At 38.5% G+C, this 27,500-nt stretch overlaps 1 protein-coding gene across 1 annotated transcript in view; it reads right to left on the reverse strand.

Annotated features, from left to right (window-relative positions):
- Positions 1 to 27,346, reverse strand: part of LOC135198615 (protein pangolin, isoforms A/H/I/S-like) — a gene marked incomplete in the record, with an annotated part of 559,363 nt that extends 532,017 nt beyond the window's left edge. Inside the window, 2 exon segments of the mRNA XM_064226365.1 lie at positions 7,501 to 7,591; positions 27,113 to 27,346. Coding sequence (XP_064082435.1) covers positions 7,501 to 7,591; positions 27,113 to 27,265 — 244 coding nt within the window.
- Between the last annotated feature and the right edge of the window lie 154 nt (positions 27,347 to 27,500).

Below are 27,500 nucleotides of genomic sequence, written 5' to 3' on the forward strand. Positions count from 1 at the left end.
ACAGACGGGAGCTGCGAAATTGATTCGCTAACTGCAAAGAAGAGTTTACATATGAAAAAGGCACAAGTGACACCCGTGAAAATGAAAGACGATGGGGCGGCATGGGCGTACCATTTTGACCCTTATCCAGAGAAAGCATAACAACTAGGGGAATCGGATTCCGTCCCTCGATGACACTCATAAATGCTATTTAGTGAGCTTCAGCAAAGTTATATAATTCGTTTGAAGTAACGAAAAATGTATGCAAAAAACAATGATGCTCTAACGTTAACACTGCTCCCATTTCATTGGCCGGTTAATGGACCAATCATAAGCTATATACGCACCAAAAGGGGTTAGCAGCGAGTGCTCCTGTGAGCGCACATGGGCGTTTTAACATGTTTTGCATATGATCATCATGGCTCCCATCCACACCGAACCGACGGCACAAGTACAAACGCACAAATAATATTCGGGCAAAATCAGCACCATGACAAGATTCTCACAGTGTATCTGTCATAACAACCTCACCATCAGCTTCACAATGCGTATCTATTTCTGCGCAAAGCAAACGGCCATGAATCTCAAAAAGCAGAACCATATACGCAGCTGTGACGAGGTATAAGCAGTCTTTTACAAGCGAAAGCAACAGCCTGAGGGAAAATCAAGAATAAAAATGTACTGCTCTTAGGTCTAATGAGCGTTCATATTACTGTCTGGCAAATATTTAACGTGATTTGATTTATATAGATTTTTGGCATTATGCCAAGCACTGGGGCAACTAAGGCCATTTAGCGCTGAAAAGGAAATTCAAAGTAAAAGATTTGAAAGGTGTAACAGGAGGAAAACCTCGCACTCGCACAACGAAACAATTGTCAGGAGAAGGTGGGCAGAAAGATGGTAGAGAATATGAACGGAGGTACAGTAAAATGAATAATAGTGGTTTCAGCTAGGGGCCGAAGGCACGCTGCAAAGAACCTTAATTAAGTAATGCCTACATTGCACCGAATGAGGTGCACTGACGGCACTACCGCCCTACGGGGAATGCTTAACGTGACGTCGATCTGCTGTGGAGTTGGTGCCACGCCTCTCACCATCTACACTTTCCAATGATCGCATTTCATTAAGCAATTTCATAAGGTGTTCTACAATGTCCGATTTATAAAGGAACTGCCTTACTAAAAATAAAAAATAAAATAATAAAAACTTATGAATTCAGCATAGCTAATTAAAGACCGTACGCACTTGTTCCAGTACTAACAGCTTTCTTTGTATAAGAGCACCTACGATTTATCTTGTTAATCGACCCGATATTAAGACCACAAAAGTCTAAGATTATAATGAATTCTTCACCGATGAGTGACAATACGTTGGCCAACACAAATCTTTTCATGCATTTAACGACACGTGAAATTCATAAAAGAATTAAACCTTACATTGAATGTGACCCATAACTTTTGTTCTAAATACAAAGGTAACGTAGGCTACATGACACTCATATATATATGTATATTTTAAGAAATACGATCCAACCTCACCTCACCTATACAGTATCATACTGAGGAAATGTCAATAACATTTGTTATTTGAAATGAAGGGCTTCGGAGAACAACAAGTAGGCACTCCTCCCAAACTTAACATTCGACAGCAAACCGTTTCTTTTCTAGAAAACTAATATGAACAAGTAAAAATGGCGCCTCAGTTTCTTCAGCGCAATCGAGTTTTCTGTACACCGTAAAATACTGTATGAAACTCTCAGCCGCTACCCGATGGTGGCCTATGTTGTTGGCCCTTTAGCGATGCCAGTGGCACGATCATGGCTAATTTTAACCTAAAAAAAAAAAAAAACTACCGAGGCTAGAGGGCTGCAATTTGATATGTTTGATGACTGGAGGGTGGATGATCAACATACCAGTTAACAACCTTCTTACCTTAGTAGTTTTTAAGATCTGGGGGCGGACAGAAAAAGAGCGGACGGACAGACAAACAGCATCTCAGTAGTTTTCTTTGACAGAAAACAAAAACTGGAAATCACGAAAGACACAGAAGCTGCACTGAACTGAAGAAATAGAAAATGAAAAGCCACATTTTTTAAAGGGTTCTCTGGGGAAGAGTCAGAGCATAAACTTTCCCACAATCAAACCAAATCTATCATTGTGAGCAGTTCTCAGTCTGCTGAAAGTATAATCAATCACTACTGATGATCATGGAAAAATGTCCCGACACTGTAATATCAAACTACATCAATCCAACAACTGAAGTATAAAACTGATTTATTTGAAAGCTCTCAGATAATACTGTTTAAAAGTTCAAATCGGATTGTAACTTTCCTGTCAAAGGTAATCAGTTATACATGTCAAAAACTATTATCTTTAATTTTCCTGATAAAAAGAAAAAAAAAAAAAAAGAGCTCGCCACAACTTTTTACGGATAGCAAAATTTTGGAAAAATAAAAAAAATCCGAGGCGAAGGTTTTGTGTGTGTGTGTGTGTGTGTGTGTGTGTGTGTGTGTGTGTGTGTGTGTGTGTGTGTGTCATTTTCACCGTCCACACTGGTGTTGCAGGCCAGTTGTCCAACTTACTTGAGGCGGATAAGGAACGAGATAAAATGACAACAGAACCCGTACAATGCAGATGCACCGCGGACTGACGTTCTGTTCACGCGTACATTTTGATCACTTAATAACAACAATAATACAAAAAAGGGAGACGGGTCCCCCGCCAAGACTCCATCATTCCTCACCCGGTTCCTCCAGACTGCGTTCCATTGCTGGGAAAAGGCCACTAGCGGTCGGCCTCAGCCTTTTCCTCAGCCTCCTCGGGACACACGACGCACAAACACACACTCGCTCATCAATGCAAATACACACACAACACTAATCTCTGAAAGACTGCCCTCGAAGGCCAGATGGACGACAGACACCTAATCTGCAAGCAAGCGAGCAAGCAGTCAGAAAAAGAAAATGGATCAAATGCTCCTCAACAGAATCGTTAAGGAATAAAAATTGCTTTTGAATGCAGGTCAGAATCACCATGACTAATTAGATGTGCTCGTTCTCAAGAAGCGAGGATTACGAGCCACTTCAGCATCGTGTTGCAAGAGGCAATAAAATGGGACAGAGAAGCCTCCATTGTTTAGGAAGGAATTAAACGGATTCCTGGCCCTTGCCAATGCCACAAAAAGACGACACGAATCCGTGAGAACTGACAGGAAAAAAGGCCAGTTCTATTGCATTTCTCTTCTTAATCTCCTCTGCTTTTCATTCACTGCTCCTCAACAGTCATCACATGAACAAGCTCCTATCCTTGACAGCCAAAAGAACACGTAAAAGACATGGAACGTCAATTATAATTTGGAAACGAAATTTTTTTGGAAATACTACCTTCAGATCCTCCTCTCAAAACAAATTATTCATTAATGTGGGTTAAATTTTTCATTTTGAAGAGTACTGTGTGTGTGCACTAACCGATTCATAAGTTTGTGAGAGTTCGCACTAAAGCAAGCGTTTTGTTATGGTATGCTAGATATAGCTATTTGTCCTTTGTCCTTTTTGTAGAAGCAATCGTTCTGGTCCCCAAATTAAGTTTTCATACAATACACAAGTACTGTTTAGTATTGAGAAGACAAACCCGCCAAAAGGAAATGAAAAGCTTGTTATATCTGGAGACTGACACAGCCAAGTGAAGGAGAGCCGTTCGAAAAATGAGAAAGAAAAGAAACAAGAACAATCAAAGCCAACATGTTTTGCTGACGTCATCCGGACCACAACAAAATAATTTTCCTTTAGTAAATGCTCGGGAAGAGGGTAATCAAATAAATATGCGGGGGAGATGGCGATGCCACCGGTCCTGATGTAGTACAGAAAGAGCTTCGCAAAAAACAAATCAACGGTCATTTCACCATTTCACAGGCCCTGTGCTTGACAGCATAATATTATGCTTCATCATTTTCAAATCTAATTTCTCCATTTTCCTTAGTTGGTCTGGCGATGACCGATGCTTTAAAGCCAGCTTTCTAAATGCACTGATGTTTATTCGGAGAACACGAAAAAAAGACATTGGATCTTCCATAAATAAATAAATAAATCACACACATACGTTATAATATATATATATATATATATATATATATATATATATATATATATATATATATATATATATATATATATATCATACATACACACACATATATATATACACATATATATACATATATATAATACACACTCACACGACGAAGAACAAAATGTTATAGTCCCATACATGTAAGCTATATATGGGTGGCACTATTTAAAATATACTTATTGTATCTACTATTTAAATCAATATGTATCTAATATGTGCGAAGAAAAGTGCAAGTCATAGCGTGAAGGCAGCTCGAAAACGTTTAGTCTAACCGTGGAAATACTTTTTATATTCGTTCTGTCACTCTCAATGATTCGCTCTCTTCTCAGCTTTTCAATTTGACATAAACGATTTTAGTGAAGATGTCTACAAAAAGATACAATTGACAACAATCAACTGCAAACGCCTCATTTCTCTCTTTTTAATTCAACTAATTTATTCAATACGTTCTTGTCTGGTGTTTAGGGCATGAAAAGTTCATACAGCCTCAACCTTGAATAATCGACACACTGCCCATCTAGGCAGTCATCCAAAGTTAAAATGAATAGGATGACTCTAGTTCCTTCTATCCATTCTACTTTATTATTATTCTATAGCCTTCGTTAAGAATTGTGTATTAAGCATTCAAATGGTTAAGAAAACAAGAGCCAAAGAACGTTCTTTGTATCTGATACTTCTGAAAGATAAAGCTCATCATCATCAAGCATCATCACTCTACTTCGCTGTCCAACTTCTCAGTTCCAGAGGCCCTTTCTTCCTCACGTCGTTGGACTGTTGCAACTGGAGCTTCATAAGTTCCAGCGAAAATGCAATGCATGACTACCCTCTAGCACTATTCTTCTTGCATTTTGAGACGTTTTTATCTATTTATCAATTTATTTTTTTCCTTTTTTAATAAGTGATATCTCTTCTTTCTGTATTCCCGGCAATTCCTAATGAACACCACACTCTTTGGAAGCCTGAGTTTCAAGTCAATGGTCGCTGTGGGCTTATTCTATATCAATAGGTTTAATCTACTGAATAATAATAATAATAATAATAATAATAATAATAATAATAATAATAATAATAATAATAATAATAATATCTTTCGTACGCAAAGTTGAGGGGCAATCGGAGAGGAAGTAATTAACTGGAATATGACGACAAATGAATCTTAGTGGATGTTCATTTACAACGACCAAGAGAATATCATAAATGTTACTGATTGCATCACAATGACGCTGTACATTCCATAATATGTCCCGGTTGCAACCTGACAAATGATACAGTAAGTTATAAGCATTGACGTTTGTCAAGCGCGGTAAGTTTATTAGCAATGGACTATAATTCTTCAACGGACAAATCAAATACAATGCATAAAACTATTACAGAATGTGGATCGAAAACTATTCTGTTCTTAGCTACTGCCCGGTATCAAAGTCCATATTTTAAAGTACTAAAATGACCAGACTCGATCACTGTTGAACTTGCCTCTCAGTTTCTGCATTATGCAGGGTTCTCGTCTTATCGATCTATGACTCTCATTCACCTGATTTGTTCGAGCAAGGGCTTCGCAATTTCCTCGAGCTGACTGACAGTCTCTTGAAATGCATTCTATGACCGCTGCCATTCAGTTCGGAGAATGGAATGGAATGTAGAGTTTAGGCCACAGGCCAAGCACTGGGACCTGTGAGGTCATTCAGCGCTGGAAAGGGAATTGAGAGCTTGAAAGGTCTAACAGGAAGAAAACTTCGCAGTTGCACTATGAAATAACTGTTATAGAGGAGAGGAAGAACAGCAATATGGACGAAAGATATGAACGGAGGTACAATGCAAGGAATGAAAGCGATTGCAGCAACTAGGGGCCGAAGGGACGCTGCAAAGGCCTTAGTAGTGGCTATACAGTTACGGCACTAGCACCCTACGAGGTTCAGTTCGGCGAAAAATCGCCACCAGCAAAGTAACGTCACGGTGTGCAATTACTGCACAGACACCAAGCATCTTTTGCAACCGAAATTCTTGGCTGGTTTTTGTACTTCGTAATCTCATCATTCATTTTGCTGCACAAGTTGCTCCCGAAGCAACATGCTGCTGTTAATCAATGTGACTCACAGCCTTCATATCTATTCTCAGCCGAGACAAGTTAGGTTATGCAAAATACATTTCAAAACTACATCACGGTTCATGATTTCATCAAAATACGCTGTAATATATGATTGCTCAAAGTCATTAAAATTTCACGGGAATTAGCTTGGAAAGCTTCAACATTTAGAAATGATTTACGTACAACCATTGAGGCAGTACTTCATGGGGATTAGAATATTGACCATCACATTTCAAGAGGAAAGGTGTAATATATACCGGTCCGTCATTATGCTGTAGAAGTTTTTCCACGCCTAAATACGCAAAACCATCCTTACACTTACCTCACCAATTCGACTGAATCATTCAGAACACCGAAAAAGTTTTTCTTTTTTAAGAATGCTTGTGTTCTTCCACGAAAACAGTGAACAGTAAATATGAATAAACAGTGAAACTTCCACGCTCTTGTGACTTGCGCGTTGGATACATTGATCTTGTTCAATGACAGAGTCAAAAGCATATCATCAGTGATGCAAGTTTGCTCACCTGTTTTAAGACTACTCTGGACAACTGACAAAAGTGAATGTATTGAACATGGCTATCATATTCTTCTAATACAAATACAATGATTGGATTTCACAATTGCTGCTATCATCTGTCAAGTTATATATTACGGAAGCCCAGACTAAAGGCAATGAAATTATCACAAGGCTAGCGTACAAAGATCAATAAATTAAGCAACAACTTCACAATTCCTATCTTTTACTGTCTAATTACTGGAGGTACTGATTTCAGTTTAGCTAAGTAAGAAATAAAGAGGACATTTTCTCTGACCAGTTCCTAAACCGCAGAATCCTCTGTCTTTAACATGATTCGTAAGATATTATTAAGACATAAAATGTGACTGCAGCTTGTCTTGTGCATGTCAACTTTATATGTTAAGTAACTTGATACTCTTAATGGATCCCCGAAAAGAACCAGAATTAGATAACAATCCGGGTTACATGAACAGCTTTTGTATTTGAAGCTGTAACTCAGATGTGCTTCACTTCTTTTCACATGGCAGTATGCTGACTATTGGGGAGAGAGGAGAGAGAGAGAGAGAGAGAGAGAGAGAGAGAGAGATGACGAGATGAGAGAGAGGATCCGAGATGAGAGAGAGCGAGAGAGAGAGAGAAGAGAGAGAGAGAGAGAGAGAGGCGTTTACCAAAGGATTCAAATTTTAAAGACTCAAAAGTACCGTTACCAGTAGCAACCATGCAAAAAGCATTTACAATCAATAATAACAGTCTAACAGTAGGTGACAAAAAAAAAAAGGAAGACAACTTACCGAAGAGGCCGAACGGTGAGGCTTCTGGAAGGCGACCATCGAGCTTCGAGGCGCTGGCGAAGGAAGAGGAAGGCACATGGGTGCTCTTGTCCTGTGGGAACAAACAACACAACGAATCAGTTCTTTCGTTCTTTCAAAATCATTCGTGAATCCCCTAATTATCAATACTATAAATACTACCGACATATCAAACCGATACAAAATCAGTTTTCTGGCGAGCAAACTACATCTACCTGCCACAGCACTAGGACAGTTCACATCTGTGGCATTTAAAAGTTGCTGGGAATAACATGAACAGAGATATATAGTGGTCATCATACTGTAAGATTACGGGTAAAGGAACCAAATGGAATGGAATGGTCAGTCTCATTGAAACCGATGAAAATTCATGAATAAAAATAAATAAACAAATAAATAAATAAATAAACGCTGCCTGCGACTCCAGTAAGCCGCCTTGCACAAAATGAATGGCGAAATCTTCAACAATGTGATGTAGCCGAGAGGAGGAGGAGGAGCGCTAAACGGGCCAAACGGAGCACAGGATGACTCAGTACAAAGTCCGAGTGCATACTACGTGATCTGTCAACAAGGTCGCCTTCTTACACACACAAAGACGCGGAGAGTTCTTTCGGAAAGACGATTTGCCACAGTACATCAAAGCATTGTGACCACTGAAAGCGAAAGGCAGCAGAAGCAAAAACTTCATTGGCTTCGTAAGTCGTGCTTTCAGCGAATCTGAAAAGCTAATCCGTTTTGTCTCAAAAAGAGCTCAAAGCACATAGGATGCACTAAACTACTCTTAAGCACAGTACGAACACAAGTAACATGTACTTCTCAGATCATCGTACAAATTGCGAACAAATTATGGTAAACAGTTTCTCGATACACACCACCCGAGGAATGCGATTGTTCGTGGAAGGGAGTCCTAAAAAAAACAGACACACACACAATATATATATTAATATAATATATTATATAATAATTATATTTATATTAATATATATTATATATAATGAATATATATAGATATACATACATACATTATATACATATATATATACACTCTTGAATTAAGAACCTGGTAACTAAAACAGAACCATGAAAACTACCCCCGAAGAACGGCAAAAATGAATAACAAAGTTATTAAAAATCATTTTCGTCCTTAATTTCGTATTGCTGTCCACAAGGAGCGCCAAATAATATGCTTTCTGAGTAGAAATAAATAGACCCAAGCATAACTTCCGGCAACTAAAGGTCAGAGACAAAAATCGCAAGTTAGAAAAAGAAGACAAAAATGACTAGCAGGTCGTCGTTCTAATGTTGTTATTGCATCATTAGCAATCGAATAATAACGAGAGAGAGAGAGAGAGAGAGAGAGCAGATCAAACAAGAGTATCGGATTCCTCCTCATAATCATAATCAGATAATAAGGTCGGCGTCCCTTTGATTACACAGTCTTACCGGCAACGTCTTATCGGGCGTGTTATCATTCACGAGTGTTTCATGAGCGATTACACAAAGGGTCCGCCTCACAAAAATCTCAATGACTCCTTCGCATCTCCCCCCTCCCCCTCCCCCTCCAATACTCTGCGATTACGAGAAGGAGAGAGAGGGAGAGGGAGTGGACGATGGCTAAAGCAAGCAAGAAGTCTCATGCTTACGATAAGCCCTGAATAGAATATGCTGATATATACCTACATCACTGACCCGTGATTTATATATTTCTCACAACAAAGAAAATTAAATGACTGAGTTTATATGTCATTACACCAAGTCTTTCATATATATATATATATATATATATATATATATATAATTATAATATATATATATATATATATATATATATATACTCAAACTCAATAGCTTGTTTATCAGAAAAAATATGTGTAAAATATATATATATATATATATATATATATATATATATAATATATATAATATTGTAGAGGAGTCAACAATACAGATGGTGGTCCCGCTTTGGAAATGGAGTAATAAGTTCTTACATGGTGATTTGTTTTGTTTTGTTGGGGGGGGGGGGGTGGGGGGGGGGGGGGGTGGGGGGGGGGGGGAGAGTTAAAGTGAATGTACTTGCAGGGCCTTCGGTTGAATAAAAAAAACTAGAGGAAGGGTTAAGCATTTAAGGAAGGTGTATGTATGACCAAACATCTATCACAGTGTGAGAAGCGGAGGAAAAAAATATATGTATAAGTACGTGTGTATGTATATATGTATATATATATATATATATATATATATATATATATATATATATATATATATATATATATATATCAAACGGGGGTGGGGGTGAGGATGGGTAAGGTGTTAATATACTGAAATGCTTAGTGCTCACAAACACCAAATTTGTAAGACTCCGCATCAAGAATATTTATTTAGTAAATAAAAAAGAAAATAATTTCTGGTGTGGTTATAAATAAAATGGGCCTTAATCCTTTTTCTAAAGAGAAGTTTAACAAAATGATCCAAATATTCCAATAAATAAGAAACACATTCAATAAAAATGAGCCCTCTCTTAATCACAATCCTGCAACTTATGCGAGCTTCTTTCTCTATTCCATAGTCTTGAAGCTGTCCCTGCAACAAGATAGGTGGTGGTGGCGGTGGGGATGGTGGGGGAGGGGGGAGGGGGGTTAGTGGAGGGTGTGGGAAGTTGACGAGAGGGGAACTGGATGAACACCGATGGAAGAGGCGAGGAAGAGGTGCAATAAGAATATGAAGAGGGAGAGCGCATTACCCCCTTGAACCAACCCCCACCCACCAATTGTAGAACCCGGCCATTACCACCCCACACACCGCCATTACCACCTTCTTTTGAAACGTCATCCCCAATTCCAAAGACCCATTACTGCTAACCTCCAATACTACAACCTCATTTTACACAAATCATGTTAAGTTATGACCCAGCTCCCTTGCCCATTATCACCTCACATACGTGTGTCATGAGGAGAGAGAGAGAGAGAGAGAGAGAGAGAGAGAGAGAGAGAGAGAGAGAGAGAGAGAGAGAGAGAGAGAGAGAGAGAGAGAGAATTTCCTTCTATCACAAAGACAAAAGGATATAAATTTCTATTTCGATTCATATGGAAATGTTACAAATCCTCAATAAGTTATTAAAATCAATATAAATTCACCGCCAAGTAAAGGCAGCTGCAAACTCGACCGCACCATTCGAACATACGAAACATTGAAAATAAATATGGCATCATCAAGTTAAAAGATGACAACAACGATAATAACGCTGCTTAAAAAATGATGATGCTTCTTGTTTGCAATAATGAAGGCGACGGTCAAAGCAAATTTCCCAATTATCCAGATTGGCTGTCCTCTACACCCTACGTATATATATATACTATGGAAGTGCTGAATATCAGGGAGTGCCAGAACCTGACCTCATTTAATACTGCAAAGACAACGCAAACTTCTCGGTCACTTCAATCAAATACAAATAAAAGTATCGATATGTTCACAAATCCCTCTCTCTCATGCATACTGTATTCGTTGCATTGATTTTTGTACCATTAGCAACGTCCCTTTCATTCACCGGAGGTTATGATAAAGTGGAAAATTAGAATATAATACGCCTTGCATGTAGCCAACCATATGTGTAGCTACATAGATTTGAAAACATGATTAATTAGAAAGCTGGTTCTTGACATTTTCGAAAACAAACGAGAGAAACACGACAATCGATAAAAACCTGTCCTGCTTAGGCCTCTGTAGCTTAATCGTCGAATACAAGAAGTGACGACAACATCGAAAAAGCCATAGGAGAGAATTCAGAGCTCAGCAATGATCGCACCTGCAGACCAATGTCATCTTAAATCACGTCAGAACCTCTTACATGTGTAAGTGGGAAAATAAATAAATAAATAATTAACTCATTTCAAAATGACTTTCAAAGAATCTTAGTGACGCCAGCAGAAGACCCCTCATCCTTGCAAGGACCCATCACGCGTACGAACCGCTTGGCGACCCTTACGCTAACAAGAACGGACGAAGAAAGGAAACCCGAAAATTTCTCCCGCAAGCGAGGGGCTTCGAGAGAATGGCGATAAATTTGGTAGTAGGGCATTCCTAAGAATTTCTTTTGAGACTAGAATACGAAAAGGATGATCCTCTCCTCTTGGTGGAAATGACAGGAAGAAAGGTGGGCGGGACGACGGGAAGAAGGGAGGGACAGGGCCATTCAACGAGAGAAGAGCCTCGGGAACGTAAGACCTCTACATGAAAAAGGGATTGCAATGTAAAATTCCTCGATCTTATTTGAGCACCCCTCAGAGGAAATGTGTTCGCTCAGCCTTAATAATTTTTTTTTTAATGCGAGCTCTGGTAGCCTCATAGCTATAACGCATTAAATACAATTGACATCAACTGTTGTGAGCAAAACCGATTCAGTACGTATAGAAAAAGTAAAACCTACTCTACTTATTCTAATCTTGATTGGTTTTAGGCCTTAAAGTGGCAGAAGTGAGGAAAAGCTACTTCTATGTGGACTGCATTATCACCGGCACAATATCCGCCGACCCCATACCCGCCCTCAGCCTTATCCCTTGTGGGCACTTGAAACATACCTATACGCTAGCCACTCATACTCTACCTCGAATCCTGCCGGTTACAGCACACACTTATTTTCCCCGCCCGACCCCAACCTCCCATACTCCTAAAACAGACTCAAGACCTTCATGCAATTATCCCATACATCATCTCAGTACCAGAGTACCTATCTAATTTAACGCCTCCTCCTCAAAATGGATTGACCCGAAAAAAGAAAAAAAGAAGAGAAGGGTTTTTCATGACCTTTCTGTCGTGGTGTCATGTATTCTGAGTAAAACTGCAATGAAATTCTCCCTTATTCACCTTCAGTTTCCAACTATTTCACCAGTGCATAATTTTTTCAACATAAACTATGATACAATTTCGATGGAAAATTCCCCAAAAAGGATTCAATGGCCATTCACAATCATTTATGACTTTTTGTAGGAAGAAAAAAAAATCTACCAGACATTTAACAAAAGAAAATAGGACGACTCAGCACCACCTTGCAAAATATCATCCTAGCCATAATTTCTTAAGTCACTTTGAACATGTGTTCTGCCGATCATGATAAAATACGAAAGGTCCTGGCTATAAATATGCTAATGGAACTGTCACGAAATAAAAAGAACTGACTAACCTTTTTATACTTCACTTGGGGGTATGAACAGAACATCAGAAAATGAACATTAGACTGACACAAAAGAGATATCTAACTTCCTAAAGGCTGAGCGAGGTTAGTGCCCAATATGGACAACAACATCCAGGGTCCTTCTCTTGCTAAAATACAGTATCAGTCAGTATATCATGAAACTTTCCGCTTCTTTACCACATGAAAATACAATACCAAAAATTACAAGGGAACGCAACAACACGTTCCTTGAAGAGAACAATTCACATTTATGATGATGGAGTTAACTGAGATTCTAAGTTTAGCTTCACCTGAATGTTAGGGCTAATAAACTCATACCTTAACGGCCATTATCATTTTAAATCACCGAATTCGGTACATCCAAATGATTGTATAAAAATTAAAACAAATAAATTAAAATGAACAAAAGTCTACGTCCCCAAGAGGCTGATATCCTCCACTGATTACCATTATGAACACTTTTTAAGCCTATTCTAATGTTCTAATGAGGCAGAAATGAAAGGTATTCAAATGAGGTAGAAACTAATAAAAAAACATTGAGCACACTATATTTAATGAAAAAATATCATCGTTACGATGCAGGTAACATGATCAACAGGAAGGACTCCAGCCAGACGCTACAACAGTCACGGATCCCTAAAGAAGTGTTGACTTTCAAGTTATTTTTAACCACACTTTTGCAGCTAAATGATTAAAGGAAGAGAGCAAAGCTTCATTTTCTTCAATGGCAATGAAGCAAACCGCTCTCAGAGCGCCTCTCACAGTGTCGTGAAAGTGACCATATAGAGGTTAGGGCAACATGACACTCCTGCTGCTGACGACTACCAACTAGTATATCTTGAGGGTATTATACATTAGCTTCCAGTAATAGGAATCATTCCTATCGTGTTTCAGGGTGGTTTTAGCACCGGCCTGCGAGGAAGGGGGTTCCAACTACTTTACAATATATGGCGCGATCTAGATTGTTAACAAATGACTAGCGGTGAAACTGACACCAACCCATCAGCCTTGGTCGGGTTCACCTGCTGCTGCTTCATTTCTTCTCCAGAAACAACATAGCAACTCTTCCGAGGCAGCATGCTAGCGACAACCATTAATGACAAAGGGGATAAGAGAGGCTAATGTATATATTAATTACCATTTAAGATACCGATTACAGAGATGAAACTGACAATCTGTATGGCTGCTGCATCGCTAACCAACCAACCAACAACACGCACAAACATACAAACATAAACAATGTATCATGATACTCCAGGACTGGTTTGAGACAGGTTTCGGCTATCAATCAGTGTCCCAGGATTCAAGTTTTAACAGACGATACAAGGACTAATTAACAGAGGTGAGGTTATCTACTGGTACCTAGCTATATATACTATACGGTAACCATTCCAAATATCACACAAATGCATACACATAAATCTGAATTAATATATATATATATATATATATATATATATATATATATATATATATATATATATATATATATATGCATAACAAGAATCGACCATTTCCTTCAAGCTATCGCAGTATCTGAAGACTAATATTTATATAACACTAAACAAGCTGATCTCTAAAACCCAATGCCATCTCCAGGCAGCAGCAACGGGCGGTACTCCAAACATGGTAGAGATGCTGACGTCACATATGTAAACAAAATGCCAAATGACGTCACGTCTGTGAACGACCAAGTATAAGACGAAGCAGCCTCCAATGAAGAATCAACACATAGCTAAACAAGATTCTAGAAATCCAAAGTGTGTATATATCTATATATATATATATATATATATATATATATAGAGAGAGAGAGAGAGACGAGAGAGAGAGACGAGAGAGACGAGGAGAGAGATGAGAGAGCGAGAGAGGAGAATTGTTTTACACTTCAGAACAGGATTGCAGGTATTTAGTACAACTGCTGCGACTAGGATTCTCTACTTTCAATTCAATGATCACATAGGCGGCACATCAAACCTACCAATTAAAACACTAACTAACCAGCAGTAATGAGAGAGTTTGTCTGCCCCACCCAAACAAAACCCTCCACAATTAATGAAAATAATAATAATAATAAAAGGTTCCTAGGACCAAAGGAAATACTCCTTGACCGATCACAACGGAACACACTGGTTGTGTCTGCTAGAACATCGACCCTTCCATCCATCCCACACCGAACACGATAAACATCGTTGAAGCGTTGCTACAAAATGCTGACGAAGGAACAGCCGAACGGAGGGAGCGGTGGGTGGTGTTTGTCCTGTGTAGCAGCCGGGGAGGGCGACGTAGCCCCTTCTCATGACAAAGGTGAAGTCGTTGCTTCATCATGCCACGTGTGAGTACTGCTAATTACCGCTTAGTGGAGGCGTCTGCATCTAAAGTCGGGTCAGGTATGGCGGGCGCACTCGCCTGAGTAATTTCAAGAGTGGCTGGCGATAACAAGCGATAGAATTGGTGATTAGATCGTTACTCGACCTTAATTGGTGATTGTATTCCTGCCGTAGTACCTTCCAATGACAAAGTACACTTGTTGGCTATCAGTTTAATAGCTAACTAGCCTTCCTGTCATACGCTTCCTCGATAACATCGCAACATGCTTTCCGACCATGTTGTTGAATACAATGCCAGCCCATTAACATATACACCTGCGTCGATAGCATCCGCCATCGGGAAACCGCTTCTGTTTCATCTCCACCCAAATGATCGTTAGTCATTTCACAATGAATAACAAAACAATGTTAAAGTTCAGCTAACAACTCTACCTCCTACAGCCGACCACCTCTTCTCTTCTTTCTCCTACTATGAGAGATGGGGAGATAAACCTACCCACGAAGCATAGTCGCCAATTCATAACCAAAGAGCCTCTCATTATTCTTCCAGGTTTTCCATTTAAAAAGGAAATAAAAATATGGTCAATTATGATGGAGGAAGATCCTTCAAGAAATGTGATATCATCGCATACCTACAGTAGGTATAAGCTGGTTTATTTGTTAATGCCATTAGCAACATACAAAATACTTTACCAGTCTTGTTAAAATAATGATAGCGAGTTTATTCAAAGAGAAATTAACTGAAACCGTTCAAACGCAGCTCACATTTTCAAAAAAGTCAAGAAAACCCACTTTCCATGTTCTTGCATAAGATGGCATCTCTACCCAAATTCGGATCACCGCCAAAATTGTCATAATAGTAATCGTTCGGGGGTTGTGCTCATTAGCGCTCGCCCAGTAACAAATCCTAAGAAGTTTCATCCACAGAGGATCCGAAATATCACTATAACGCACCGACCACCTCAGGTTCAACGGCGACCTCTATTAGGTACAATCAATTCAAAACCACTGGCCTGATCTTACTTGTGACACTGAAAGTCCCCTTCAGCCGGAAAAAAAATCAAATTAGTTGCATGTGTGTAATGGACATCTGATGAAAAACAAACCACATGTTTATACTTGAATAAGAACACTCAACAATACAATTTTACAAATTCAGAACAGCCGATAGATGAATAAACACACGGGTACATCATACATTTTTGTATAGACAAACATCGATCTGTGAAAAACTATACAGCGCAAAATCCCAGCCAACACCAAATACAACAAATGACTAAATCCATCTTTGGCCTCCTTTTCACAAGTTTAATCAAAGATGATTGACAAGGTTCATATGACGGGTATCTGACTGAGTGACAAGTCGCTATTGTCTTATCTCTTTGAGAGACAAGCCTGGATGGATCTTATTCGAACATTCATCAAAGTTTACCTTTGATATATAGAAGTTAACAATTATACGAAGCGCATATATATAATAAGGGCAGTTCCATTTTGATAAAACCACAATTCTCCATATCATCACTGCTGTTACTAGTCTGCAAAAACAGAAAGAGTGAAAATATGAACAGAACTGCAAACATGTCATTATAACTGGTATATAATGAAACTGAGAAACTCGCACAATGTATATATTTATAATAATAACACTCCGTCAACCAATGGAACTCAAAACGCCCAAGGCCAAAACACAGTGGCTATGCCGCAGCCTAAGGTACGCGAACACAGGCCATGCGGTCACCATTAAGAGCGAGGCAGCACCTGGGAAGAGCAAATGCCAAAACAGCCACCTTGATTCCCAGATGAGTCAAATAGGGCACGATACAAAACGTGGGTGTGCTAAGGAGCTTCCGATCTGCCAATAGATATACATCAGCACTCAGACATACAAAACCCCTCCTTGTCTGTAGTGTTCTGGCACATAAGAAAACAATACCAATGATCCAGCATAAAAACATTGATATTATCAACACAACACGGCAATGGGGCCGGCCTGACTAACTTTGAGAGTAAAAGAATGTACATACAAATGCTGGAAATCAAATATTGCCTACCTAGAAATGTGACAGAAACTTGAATAGCTTGGACTGAAATCCACCCAAAAACAAAAATATCTTAAAACTTGAATGCCAAACTACTAATACTCAGGACTATTCAAAATACTAGTAGGAAAAAGAAGCATGCAAACTGAACTTGAAATCCTCCTGATACCATAAAAGGAAGAAAGGTTCCCAAAGTCACATGTACAGATGTACAAATGCGAAGTTCGGTCCCCAAATAATGCGCACTGAGGGATGCGGCATAGCTGCTGGCTTTGCGTGGCTGTCATGTCAAAAGGCGTGGGAGGGCCCCGATCGAGGATTTCTCCAGAGCAGCTACAAAAGTACAAACTATAGGAAAGAAAAACAAAATCTTCTTCAGGGGAGTGCTCCATATTTCGTCTTTGCAAGGGCGCACCAGCGCACTTTTCCTTATGCCGCTATACAACCCAAAAGCTTTACCTTAACTGCGCACAGGAGAGGCTTGTGCCAAAGTCCGCCTTTCTTCATTACTTCGTTTAAAAGCAGACAACCATCACTGAATCCCACAGACAGAATACCGAAATCAAAGGCTTAAAAATCCAAAGACTAATAGAAGTCTCCACAAATTACCCAGTAATGCAGTTGTTTATGGTCCCAGCCCACATATACTGATTAAGCCACATTAAGGGTCACCAAGTTAATAAATTCGGTCACGCGATGAAACTCACCAGTAAAAAGATATTCCTGGCATTTAATTGCCAAGCGACATGCAGGGATCAGCGGTGGAGGAAGGGGGGGGGGGGGTTCCGGGAGACAGAAGCAACACTGGGTTAAATTCGTACCTAAAGGAAAAAATGCGCACACCAATATTAAATGATCAAATCATCTACGTCATTTTCTAAGAGGAAACTCCCTTGGGCAACGAAAACCATTACAAAGCCAGGTAGTGTCATTAAGGGGTGGCCTTTAATGTACTGATACAGAATATAGGACAGAATATAGGATCAAATGATCAATACTCCAAAAGAAACCTGTAGTACAGAAGTCGACTTCTTTGTACTAAAAAATTACATTTAACGGAAACGCGCATAAAACGACATCAAAAGTTTCAGTTGAAAAAAAAGGGATAATAAATATGAAAATGCATGAACCATAAAAATTAACATTTTCTGAAAGACACTAATCTTGCAAATGCTTCAATTTTAATAAATTTGCAGATTTAAATTTAAGTGAATACTCTAAATATATATATATATATATATAATGTATATATATATATATATATATATATCTAATATATATATATATATATATAGGTATCTATATGTATATATATATATATATATATATATATATACATATATATATACCATATATATATATATAATATATATATATATAATTATATATATATATATATATATATATATATATACATATATATATACATATATCTATATAAATATAATATATATATATATATATATATATATATATATATAATATATATATATATACTCTTAATCTACCGGTGGATAAAAAAAAATTACAACTTGAATGAGAATAAACGATGAGAGAGAGAGAGAGAGAGAGAGAGAGAGAGAGAGAGAGAGAGAGAGAGAGAGAGAGAGAGAGAGATCTTTCTTAAACAACTCTTACTAATATTTTCCTTTTATCATATGGCATGAGCCGACATTTTCATGAAAATGGCAGAGGAACTTTACCAGAGTCATTTACCATCAATCAAAAATTAAAAAGTTTTCTTTTTCGTACGATTTCCAACATCTGCGCAACATAAAAAGCACTAGAACTGAATGACATATAAGCGTCTCAAGTTCCACCATAGCATAATCTTAAGCGGTTTTTACGCCTCAAGAAAACAGGAAGTGAGAGTTTTCGCCAAATGAAAATAGAAACCATTGGGTCTAAGACGTGGAAAATCCCTCCGACATCAACGTGATTAACATACTCAAGTTAACAACGAAAGCCTGAAGTTTATCAACGGCGACACCAACCATCGAGACCTGCAGGACTAATGCTCCTAGTGATGTATCCAGTATAACGGGACCAAACACGATTTATTCTGCCCCTCTCTCCGAATCCTGCAGGCCAATGGGCCAAGCTCTGAATGATTGAAGATCAAGAGCCAGCACGAGGTGTAAATCGAAGAGAACTGAAGAACACGCATATTGAGAGAGCCTCATTGCACTAAGAACTCCCACTCTCCCAGCATGTGCTCAACATGATGCCGTTTTGACTTGCTTCTAATCATTACCGGTATTCTGTACATTGATATCGGAGATGTAATTAGACTTTTACCGAAATAATTTAATACAATCTACCAAAAATTGAATGCGTTGCATATTAATGTACCGGTATCTATATGATACTAGAAAATAAATGAAAATTAAAAATGCGACGAATACGTTTTACTCCATTAATAATTACTTTGTCTCATTTACTCACATTACTCATGTCCTTGCAAACCATTACGGATAAAACTGAGAGAGAGAGAGAGAGAGAGAGAGAGAGGAGAGAGAGAGAGAGAGAGAGAGAGAGAGAGAGAGAGAGAGAGAGAGAGAGAGAGATCCTGATCATGCGAATATTAAATAACTGGTGAAAATACAGCGGTTCATGGCGGGAACATAATTTTTTACTTCCCCTGTCATCATCTCTTGTAAAAGAGACAACAAAACTTCTTGTTTGGGTTGTTTGGGACAATAGTTATTACAAGGCCATTAACTAGTCATAAAATCTTGAACGACCGTAAACAGAGGTAGCGGTAATTAGCACTATATCGATCAAAAGAAGACATCAAAAGAGGGTAATGGTCCAATTACTACCCATTAACAACCAAACTCTCCTCTGACTGGATCAAATGAAACTAGAGCAGCCGAAACGATAATAATAATAATAATAATAATGATAATGACAATAATAATAATAATAATAATAATAATAATAATCTCTGCAGACCATGATCTGAACTAGAGAAAAGTTAAAAGTAACCAGAGATGAAATTGGTCATGAAATGGAAAAGAGGTTGGTTGTAGTATTCTCGACTACACGGCCTTATAGAGGCACAAGCAAGTGATCATGTTTGACGAAGATTGCTATTCATACGGTGCAATGGAAGTTGAAAGCGACTGCTGACTCACATTTCCATAATCAGTACATTATTTCTTATAATAATTATTTTTCTTTTTTTGTTTGCTCTCTTTAAATATCCATCACCTGTATCTTTAAAATGTGTCGCGATTAACTAACTTCTACGAGATGGTGAATCCTGCGATCCTATTTTTGGATACACATCCTGATGATACAATAGCTGGTGGGTATAGAATAAAGGCCTGATTCATTTACTTTCCAGTACTAAAATACATGAGCCAACCAGAGGCAACTTAAAAGCTTCAGCAGCGATGTCAGATGTAGATATTTCTCGTTAACTCATGAAAGAAACTTTATTTTAGGCTCCTGTATTTATTGCCAGAACGGTTTGTTTGTGAACGACAAGAAAATGAGAGAAACCTGCAGTTAAAGAAGCTGAACAGGCGGCTGCCAAAGGACCAACAGGAATGGACGAAGAAAACCAGGATGAAAGCAACGCAGATGACCGAGGCCGCAGGGACGGACGTAGCGGAGAACCACCTCCGGAGAAGCCCATTGCAAGAGGTACCTACGCCAGTCTACCGATGCAAAGGAGTTGTCTCTCCTCTTCGAGTACTGGACTCGCTGCCACACGAGGGAAGTACGAAACTGAAGCAGTATTAACAGACTTATCATTAAGGAAAGACACAAAGAATGAAATCCGAAGCAAAATGTAACATTTTAAAAAGAAGGTACAAATGAATTAAGATTTCTAGTACTAATCAAATTTCGCCGAACAAACGCAAAATGACTACCTTCGCGAGCCACGTGCTGATGGTGGCGGCGACTCTAATCACTTATCTTGAAAAAAAAAAAAAAAAAAAAAGAATCCCTGTGGACCTAGTATTCAGGTTTGGGGGTCATTCAGTAATCAAGCAATAACTCGCGAAAACAGTGGAATATCTAACAGATGAGGCCGTTTCCTAACGATGTAAAACAAAATCCGCATGAATACTAATAACGGTAAGATAATATAATCAATTTGAAAAAGCACGAGACCCAACCAAATGCGGCTGCAAAGTGAAACTGCCTTCCTCACCTAACATGACAAAGCAAACCGGATCATATTAAGTTCAAGAAATTTATTCCCTCATCTTCGCGATAGCCATCTCTGTTTAGTACAATATATAAGAAGCAGCAGCAATTTTCTCCAAGTAATAATAGCAAAATATCAGGTTGAGGCTGAGGCACTGTGAACTTTCGGGTGCGAGAATGAGGCGAGAAATAAATGACCACCAAAGATTAAAAAGAAAAAAAATAGAGAGAGAGAGAGAGAGAGAGAGAGAGAGAGAGAGAGAGAGAAGAGCAGCATAAAATAAATATAAAGCTTATTTTTGGATCTGGGCGTTCAAGAACCACGATCAACATGAAAACAAGAGTTGAGCTTAACGCACTGAAGATCTCAAGATCTTCCTGTCTTAAGAGTGTTTAATTACGCACATCTTCAAAGGAAAGCACCCTAGTCACCACGCTATTTTCATCAAACAATAACCGCATGATAACTAACTCAAATGCAATTCTTGGGATGCGCAAATCTCATACGGTACGGCAAATATAAATCCTATCTACGCGCCTCCGGATGCCTTTGTTAATTCTCGCTAGTTCACCACTACCTTTTGTACACATTTGTTCTTTGTTCACAGGGCTTAGAAAATATAACAGGCAATGATCATAAATACGGAGTTTTGTGTTAAAAAAAAATAAATAAATAAAACGACGAACCGAGCAATTACCATCCCCCGGAAACCTTACGAGACTAAGATTTCCTGGAGATGGTAACCGCTGAATCACTTGGGTGATTCGACTTCGCCAGGTAACCTCCCCTCCTCTTCCACCGCCGATCATAAAACTATGTATATGGAACAGCCCCATTGGTCAGTCTCATGAAACCTTATTCTTCATTATCAAAAAACAAATATTAAGATGAACAAAAACAAGGTAGGTGCCTCGCGCAATTCTGTAAAAGACAAGTTATTATCCACTTATAACACGTGTGCGCATATCAAGAAGAAACTTGGTAAAGAAAAATCTCAGGATATATATATATATATATATATATATATATATATATATATATATATAATATATATAACTATATATATATATATATATATATATATATATATACATATATATATATTATATATATATATATATTATATATATATATATATATATATATATATATATATATATATATATATATATACATCCTCAAACAAAGACAAACTGGAGAAACGGAAAGGCGTTCCTTTATCTTTATCCATTTAATTATATGAAACGTCGCCGTATTATTAAAGGAGAAAAAAGAACGCCTTTCCGTTTCTCCAATTTGTCTATACATACACATTATATATATATATATATATATATATATATATATATATATATTATATATATATATATATATATCATAGATCAACCCAAACCTTACTTGGATTTATTCAACAGGGTTCAACTGCACGAAAAGATTGCCTTTCAACACTTGCCCTTGATAAAAGGTGTAAAACCTTTGTTGCAATGCAGCTACGACAAACGATCCTTGAAAGGCCACTGATGACTACAGGTGCGTCAACTGCTATGAACGATACAAGTAACTCGCGATGTTTTAAAAGGTAAAGGAAACTCGTCGCTAGAAGGAGGTTCTTCGGAATCTCCTGAACTGTCTGTCACAAGACGATCACCAATGCCAAGGAAGACGGAGACAATCAGTTATACCCTTTTTGGTTTAAGATCTCTCATAGTCTCTATTACTAATTGACTGTACATTGTACTGCCTAAAATTGTACGGGAGACAGCTTCACAATACATTAAAGATAACAAAGAGATTAAGCGCTCTCTCTAATGTGTGGGTGAAAGCCACAAAAAGCAACATATGGCTAGTTGACAAAATTCGCACAAAAAATACAAGGGTATTATCTTCCGTGTATATGGCCGCCTAAGTAATGCAAGAAACCAAGAGACCTGCCGTTGTGTAGAACAAACATAATATACAACAACGACAAAGCAGCCTACGACAATTTGTATTATTATATTTGAAAACTCATAAACTCCGGCAAGTAGTGAAGACAGCGAGAAATATATATATATATATATATATATATATATATATATATATATATATATATATATATAATCATTGCGATTTTCAGTGAGACATTGACCACACACCTAAGTCAAATACAAAACAAGATACTAAACCAATGTCATTACAGTCGAGATCACGGATCATCACTGTCGCAAGGAGAACATATAACTCTTTTGAAATACAGTTCATTCAACCAAGCGGACACGCACCTATATTCCTCAATGTACCCACACACGATACTTTCTTTACACAAGACTCACGTACATCGTTTGAGATTTTCCAGCGCATATTACTTACTGTGTGTGTGTGTGTGTGGATCTACGCACGAAGAAAATCCTGCTACTTAGCTGATAAGTTCTGCCAGAGTGATAACTGAATAAACATCATCCTATAGGCTGATAAGTTCTGCCAGAGTGATAACTGAATAGACAACATCCTGTAGTATTAAAAGACAAATATCAAGGAGAGCAACCACAAAATAGCTATCTTGCGCGTTTACGTAAAGGAACAGCAAAAACCATTTAAACCACGTGTGTGCAGATTAAGATCTGCTTGCGGAAACACCCTATCCGGTAATCTGATATCGTCAGTATAATCAGCGCGATATTTTTCTCTGTGGATGAATTCGATAGACACATCGGGGCGCCATTTCTCCTGATCCAGCGAACAATAATTTTCATAAAGTTGTTTCATTCCCGAGACTAGAGATAACCTTACTACCACGTAAGCCTAACAATAACGACTTCCAAAGGTTTCTTAGGGGTCCGGGAACTTTCGATTCAAACGCAAGCATTGAAAATCACTGGATTATTTTATTTCTCAACATTCAATCCCAGGGTTAAGTATATTCCGAAATTTTCACAAGGTACATCATAGGCGTGTAAACCGATTTCCGCTTAAAACACAATGACATCAGGCGGTACATAAGGGAATTAAATGCTAACCCTTAAAATGATTCACTTCCGCTACTCCAAACCGTCAGCGAGGAAGGCGCTTGAAACCTAGGCCAACTTTTCATAACAGGTTCATCGGTCTATTTTCAAACGTAATGGTCAAAACGTTAAAATTCATGGCTACATAATGCGAGCGCTTAACTTTTCTTATTTGAACACATTCTTACTCACGGAAAACGATAGCTATCTTACCGGACATGTTAAAAAATAATATAAATAAATAAACTTGCCTAAATACTAAATTATTCTTGTGATAATATGAGTTGCAGACTAATGACCCTCCTTCTCTAATAGAAGACTAACAAAGGCAAATACAATCATGTGAGGCTTAGCATTATATGAACACATATATAAGTGTGCTTGGTCTTACTTTTCCGGTCGTATTATTATTACAACATCAAAATAAGGAGGATAGCAGTCTTCAGAACTGCTATATATAAAAATGTACATGACGACTAACACCACGGATTAGAAAGCTATATGAAAAATATGCGTGAAAAGAACTCAAACTACTTCCGCAATTTCCATATTGAAAGCATACATGTTAGTATACTTGGGCGAAAAAATAAACATGGCATAATATAAATACACAATATTGTAAATTAGGTAAACTATGTGTTAATACAAACACACAGCTACAACAGCTGATTACATTACAAAAATTAATCCAAAACTCTTCCGGCTTTATCATTAAAGGAGGCATCATCATAAACTTGAAACAGTCTTGATTAGCACTATTCACTAAAACCTGGCTACTTAGAGAAGCACAATAAAACAGTTCAAGACAACCCTTCAGAAAGCACACATTTAAGCTACTGATAAAATTATGCCATTTTCAAGGCAAGTCACTTGATATAGATTTTCAAACGGTCTAATCCCACAGCTTTCTAACCTTCCGTCTGGTAGAAGAGTAAAAAACATACAGAAGCTACGCCTACTCTATTAGTAAAAAAACACATCCGTAGGTGAACCTGTGGTTAATAGCTGACATTAAAAAGCTACATTCCCAATGAAAAATTTCCATTACACGATGTATTGGATCTAACGACCGTGAATACGAAGCGGATAGGCCTAATCTTACCAAATAAAGAAATTTCTAACCAAATCAGAGACAAAAAATGCATGGAACCCACTTCTACGTACAAAACAGAAATATTGGACAAATTGATTATGACCAAACCACTGATAAACAACTGATTCTCAGTCGTCTCCCACTTCCCTCCCTAGAAATAAAATACCAAATGATGTTAACAATTTGATTTTTTCTAATCCCGTAAAAAGTTCCCTCAATGACAAGGAGACTCCAACCCATTCCATTCCTCCGCAAATTGTGCCTGACACTTTTTTTTTTTATTATTTTTTTTACTCCCTCTCTCTCATTTTACTCCCCCCTCTAACTTAACAAATCTACGATGAGGGCTCTTATTATAAAATCGACAAAACGAGTTATCGACCATTTTCTTGGGTCGATTTCCACGGCGTACGCGTCACGCAACATGGGAATGCAGGCCTTCATGGTTATTCCTCCTGACCACGAAGAAAACCAAATACAATGCTCATAGATTTAAAACACTACCGCCTCTCGATATTTAACTTCACTCTCTTGAGCTGGCCTGTTGGCAACGAAAACGTTAAAAAATACAGAACAAAGGCAAACTTCCTAAATAACGTTTGTTGGTGATCTCAGATTCGCCAACTTCTCAAGAATACAAAAGGCCCACCACAGCAATAAATACTTAAGCAGAAAATAAATTCGTAACGCTAACATTTAGAGAATTCACTCCATGCTAACCACTAAGTTCGTGAACTGCAAAACCATCCATCAAAAACAGCAACCCCTTTACAAATTGTAACTTATTAGCTGGTGTGTGTAACTTTAACAGTGCTCGTTTTCCACATGCATGCGGCTACTTCCCTGGTAATGAAATTCACTTAACCTCTCAGGCGGCTAAAACCTAGACCACATTCTGAGATGGGAATGCCAATGGATTTGGGCACATTTCTGCCAAGACATCCAAATGAAACGACGGAAACGAGCTACACCCCCAAAACCAAAATTCAACTCACTGAAAATAATGAAAACCAAACTTGTCCTACCATTTTGATATCCGTTGGTATCAAGGCGACCGTACCAGAAATGAATCCCATATTGCGGTAAAAGGCTACCTAGCGTACAAAACATTGATCCAAGCACACCCTTCCTTCTCTAAATACTTAGGCAATTATACCTAACTTCTGATGGAATATAAAAATGAAAGTGTGTGATATGGGGTACTTGCGCCCGCCTGACCGTTGCGCCACCTGTATCATCGACCGCTGTGATGCGCACTTGTCCGACACCAGCCGCGACTTAACTTGAAAATAGAAAGAAAAACTTGTAATAACTTTTCCCAGGACATCCGCTTGCGGAAGAGACTTCGTCACCAACAAAAAAATACACCATTGAATAGGCTAGGCCTACTTATGGAGAGATTACCACATAAGGTTTCCGTCAAAACTGACGCTTCTTGCAGTTGAAACACTGGGTATTATCCTCATATCACCTGCATTCAACGCACGGTACTGGATGATTCCAAAACTAATCTGGGATCACTGCTTCAACATTGGCTTTAGCATACGAACTATTCTGCACTTTGTTCATCACTTCCAGTTAGGCTACAAGAACACTTGGGTGGTTATCGGCACCACCTGCCGTAAGTCGCAGCACTGGTTTTGGTGACAGCAACAAATCTGGAAATTAATATACACAAACGAACATCCCAAATAATTAGAATATATAAAGAGTAGTCCCTGGCCGCCCAAAAGGCGTTGTTTGAAACACTCGAGGGCGGCGTAGAACTGGGCTTCTGGAGGGTAAACATTCGTACCTCTTCCGTTTCTGTGATGAGACTGCTTTTGTCTTCTGTTAAGTTTTCCGAGGAACGCTTCTCACTCTCCTCCTCATCTCCCTCATATTTAAAGACCTTGACCTCATCCTGTGACTCGACCTCCTCTCCGCCGCTACCGGAAACGGTCGGCATGATCAAGGTCAACCTTGCAACTGATCACTCGACACTACAAACGCGGAGCGGCAGAACCTCACTCACTACAACGCTCAACGCACACTAACTGGAGGCGGGCTGCGCACACGCACACCGCTTGCCAGCCCCTCCTGCTCACCAATCAGTGAGCGCGTATTTCGTGTGACCACGCCCTATAGCCAATCAGAGCCTTAGAAAGAGCTTAAAGGCCGCCTTCTTATGACTTACCCCGCCC

The sequence above is a fragment of the Macrobrachium nipponense genome, chromosome 22 (genome assembly GCF_015104395.2).
Source record: "Macrobrachium nipponense isolate FS-2020 chromosome 22, ASM1510439v2, whole genome shotgun sequence".
In the NCBI taxonomy this organism is placed as follows: Eukaryota; Metazoa; Arthropoda; class Malacostraca; order Decapoda; family Palaemonidae; genus Macrobrachium; species Macrobrachium nipponense.